Source organism: Sinocyclocheilus anshuiensis, unplaced genomic scaffold (genome assembly GCF_001515605.1).
Source record: "Sinocyclocheilus anshuiensis isolate Anshui unplaced genomic scaffold, SAMN03320099.WGS_v1.1 scaffold1514, whole genome shotgun sequence".
NCBI classification, from domain to species: domain Eukaryota; kingdom Metazoa; phylum Chordata; class Actinopteri; order Cypriniformes; family Cyprinidae; genus Sinocyclocheilus; species Sinocyclocheilus anshuiensis.
In genome coordinates this window covers 40,723-45,439 of record NW_015546148.1, presented here as the reverse complement: position 1 = coordinate 45,439, position 4,717 = coordinate 40,723, and the positions used below count along the sequence as shown (strand labels likewise).

General features: G+C 31.7%; 1 protein-coding gene across 2 annotated transcripts in view; it reads right to left on the bottom strand.

Moving 5' to 3' along the window:
• Window positions 1-26: 26 nt before the first annotated feature.
• Window positions 27-4,717, bottom strand: part of LOC107701247 (F-box only protein 41-like) — a 15,380-nt gene continuing 10,689 nt past the window's right edge. Inside the window, exons 11-13 of one of the 2 annotated variants that reach the window (XM_016503209.1) lie at window positions 2,272-2,430; window positions 241-356; window positions 27-112 (exon numbers count right to left, since the gene is read on the bottom strand). In XM_016503209.1, coding sequence (XP_016358695.1) covers window positions 53-112; window positions 241-356; window positions 2,272-2,430 — 335 coding nt within the window. In that variant the 3' untranslated portion in view covers window positions 27-52. The remainder of the gene's footprint in view (window positions 113-240; window positions 357-2,271; window positions 2,431-4,717) is intronic. The other variant, XR_001635624.1, reaches the window with a different exon arrangement.

Here is a 4,717-nt window from a genome sequence, read left to right as displayed (position 1 = left end):
ACTTTTCACAAAAACAAACCTGTGTGTGTGTGTGTGTGTTTGTTTGTGATTCTCAGGATTTCTCCACTCTGATCTGAAGAACGTCACTCAGAGCCGGACGCTTTCTCAGTGCCTGAGGAGATAAAATACACTTCATTCCAATCAGACACATATCCGATATTTCGATTTCACGCCATTGTTTTTAGATGAGATTCAGATGTGTGTGTGTGTGTGTGTGTGTGTAAAGGTGGTTGATTTGACCTGTAGGTTGTTGACAATCTCCTCAAATAATCTCTTGGCTTCTTCATTGTCTGCGTCTTCGAAGTAATCAGAGATACTCAACTGAACCAGCACATACTTCAGACTCACACACACACCTCACACACACACACACACACACACACACACACACACACAGAAGAGCTGCGTTAGACGTGCATGAGCTCATCACTGGAGTTTTAGGTCAGTTTAGGTTTTAGTCTTGAATAAAATAATCAACACACCAAATGACCATCTTTGCAGTGCAGGTGGTTAAAAATAGATAAAAAATACATGAAAAACAGAAGAAACTAAACTCTATTCAGTGTGCAAATAGATGTGAGAAAGAAGACCAAATGACATCCATATGCAAATATGACAAGAATATTTGCGTGTGTGAATAATGTCTCATTTCATGTGTAAAATGTTCTAGATCAGGGTCTACTATATTCATTAAATCATAAAATTTTACAATGTAAATAAATAAATACAGTAAAATTTAGAAATGAAATAATTTTAAAATAAAACACTTAACATGAAATAATTAATAACAATATCAGATCTAAATCATTTAAAAATGAAAACCAATCAAAATAACACATATTAAAAGTTACAGTATATAATCCATAAAATGTAAAATGTAAATAATTTTAATATAATTACAATTCAAATGTAAAAATTAATAAAAATTAATACTTTTTATTTGAATTAAAATAATTTAAAATAAAAACAATTAAATTAAAACACTTACTAAAAATGAAATCACGATGTAAAATTTAAAGAAAATATAAATAATTAAAAAATAAAAACAATAAAAAAATAAAATACTTACTAAAAATTAAATTATAATGTAAAATTTAGAAAAATAATTTTAAAATAAAAACAATCAAAATAAAAACTTGATAAATTAAATAAAAAATACATAATTATGTACAATTTTAATAATTTTAAAATAAAAACAATTAATGTAAATCAATACTAAAAGAGAAATAATTTATAAAAATGTCCAATTAAAATAATTTTAAAATGAAAAACAATCAAAATAAAATGCTTACTAAAAATAATCAAAAGATGAAAATGTAAAATGGAACTAAATCATTTAAAATAAAAACAATTAAAACACTTGATAAAATGTATATCATGATAATGTACAAATTAAATAAATAATTTTAAATAAAAACAAATAAAAAACTTATTGAAAAACAATTAAATCATAAAAATGTAAACAAATAATTAATGTAGCCTATGTAAAATAAAAATAATAATAAATTAAATTATAAAAATTTTAAATTTAAATAAAAGCAATTGAGATTATGTGTGTTTGTGAGTGTTTGTGTTTGTTTGAGTGTTTGTGATTGTTTGAGTGTGTTTGTGTTTGTGATTGTTTGTGTTTGAGTTTGTGTGAGTGTTTGTTCTTGTGAGTGTTTGTTCTTGTGAGTGTTTGTTTGTGTTTGTGAGTGTTTGTGTGTTTGTGAGTGTTTGTGTGTGTGTGTTTGTGAGTGTTTGTGTGAGTGTTTGTTCTTGTGAGTGTTTGTGTTTGTGCTTGTTTGTGTTTGTGAGTGTTTTTTGTGTTTGTGAGTGTTTGTTTGTGTTTGTGAGTGTTTGTTTGTGTTTGTGATTGTTTGTGTTTGAGTTTGTGTGAGTGTTTGTTCTTGTGAGTGTTTGTGTTTGTGAGTGTTTTTTGTGTTTGTGAGTGTTTGTTTGTGTTTGTGAGTGTTTGTGCTTGTGTTTGTGATTGTTTGTTTGTGTTTGTGTTTGTGAGTGTTTGTTTGTGTTTGTGTTTGTGAGTGTTTGTGAGTGTTTGTGATTGTTTGTGTTTGTGTGAGTGTTTGTTCTTGTGAGTGTTTGTGTTTGTGAGTGTTTGTTTGTGTTTGTGAGTGTTTGTTTGTGTTTGTGATTGTTTGTGTTTGAGTTTGTGTGAGTGTTTGTTCTTGTGAGTGTTTGTGTTTGTGAGTGTTTGTTTGTGTTTGTGATTGTGTTTGTGAGTGTTTGTGTGAGTGTTTGTTCTTGTGAGTGTTTGTGAGTTGTGCTCACTGCTGAAGTGTAGAATGGCTCTGGTGGTGACGGGTGTGGAGATGAAGCGGAGCGTGTGCAGCTGCTGGAGACCGTCTCTGCAGATCTCCGCCGCTGCCTCCTGGTTCAGTTCGTTCATGTGATGCAGCTCCAGCTCACACAGATTCACACAGTTTCTCACTGCAGAAACACACGTGGAACGCTCAGGTCTCACCTCACTCACGCACAGTGTCGGGGGAAGCGCATTACAAGTAACGCGAGTTACGTAATCAGATTACTTTTTTCAAGTAACTAGTAAACAGTGTTGGGAAGGTTACTTTGGAAATGTAATAGGTTACAGATTACAAGTTACCCTATTTAAAATGTAATAAGTAGTGTAACTATTTCAGTTACTTTATTAAAGTAATGTAACTGATTACATTTGATTACTTTTTGATTATTTTCTAAAATTATAATGAATATTTTCAACTGTTAATCATTTTTAAACATTTATAGCAGGCAGGGTTAACCTTACGGTAGAACTCAACACTGATTACTGTCAGACTTCCACAATCAAAAGAAGTCAATCCAATCTGTATGTGTGAGAGAATATTCGGCTGTAACCCCCTTTGTAATCGTTAACATTTTCATAAGGAACTGTAATTTAATTGCACAAATTACAGTTACATTTATTTTGTAATTAAATTACGTAATTCTGTTACATGTAACTAGTTACTCCCCAACACTGCTAGTAAAGTAGTGCATTCTTTTTTTAATTTAGAAGGAAATATCTGAGTAACTTTTTAAAATTGAGTTATTTTGTTTTCCCATGTCTTGACTGACAGCTGTCTTGTTGAGAAAAATCATGATGTAAGGACAGAGGCTTTCATTGTGTGCCCCATGTATGGTTAGTTCTAAATTAAACGTAAACCTGCATTTACTCATCTCACTTGCACAAAAACAGATTCAGTGTTCCTCAAAATCAATAAAGAACAGTGGAATGCAAACTCAGAATATGAAGCAAATCTGCAATAATTCAATGGTAAATAACACAAATATCCTTTATGCATTTAATCCCATTTTATTAACCAGTGTCTTTGCTGCTGAGCTTCGATTATCAGATTCAATCATACTAATAAGTAGTGATGGGAGAAACAAACCTTTTCAAAGCTTTGAATCAATTGAACCAATTGCTTCGCAAAATGATCGATCGAAACACCACAAACTGGTGACGCCTGCTGGTCAAAAGTGTGTAAATGCAACAAAAACTCAGGCTGAAACATGCATAAAACCCCACTGCAAATGTTTCATTGAAAGTATAATACATTAAATGCCATAAAAATACCATTAAATATGACGTGTCTGTATAATATGTGGCTTTTAAAATATTTTATATTAATTTGCAGGGCTTGTTTTGTTTTGTTTTATGGAGAGCTTGTATATATATGTGACCCTGGAGCACAAAAGCAGTCATAAGTAGCACAGGTATATTTGTAGCAATAGCCAACAATACATTGTATGGGTCAAAATTATCAATTTTTCTTTTATGCCAAAAATCATTAGGATATTAAGTAAAGATCATGTTCCATGAAGATATTTAGTAAATTTCTTACCGTAAATATATCAAAACTTAATGTTTGATTAGTAATATGCATTGCTAAGAACTTAATTTGGACAACTTCAAAGATGATTTTCTCAATATTTAGATTTTTTTGCACCCTCAGATTCCAGATTTTCAAATAGTTGTATCTCGACCAAATATTGTCCTATCCTAACAAACCATACATCAATTGAAAGATTATTTATTCAGCTTATTCAGGTGATGTGTAAATCTCAATTTCGAAAAATGTACACTTAAGACTGGTTTTGTGATCCAGGGTCACACATAGGCCAGAAAGAGACTAATAACTACTTATCATCCTTTTAGTGACGCAAATGTTTAGTTACAAATGTCTACAAATTGATTAAACTTATCCGAGATCAGGTAAAAACCATAGATGCTGGTTCAATGGTTCACTGCTTAACTCGCATGATTCACTGGTTCACAGAGATCATCGCCCCCCAATGGAAAATCATTGAAATTTAGAAACATTCTGAAACGGTTATGACGTAATGAAGCCTCATTTACTGAAATCACGTGACTTTGGCAGTTTAATACGCGGTCCGAACCATCCAACAAGTCAAAGAGAACAAAATCGTCACTTCCTGATAAACTGCCACTATAAATCACTAAGAAAAGTAGTAGAAGCCACTGAATATAATAATTTTCATATATAATAAATCACTTGCGGCTCAGAGCGAGCAGATGAAACACAATAAATGCGGTCAATGCTTTCGGAGGCGGATGCTGCTGTTTGGGAACCCAAATCTTTGGGAAAGATTAACCCTTTTTCGCACAAGTCAAAAACCACCTCAAGCGAGCATAAAAATTTTTTTTACAAATTAAGGGATTTTTATTCGAAATTTGGCGTTTCCATCATTCGTTTCT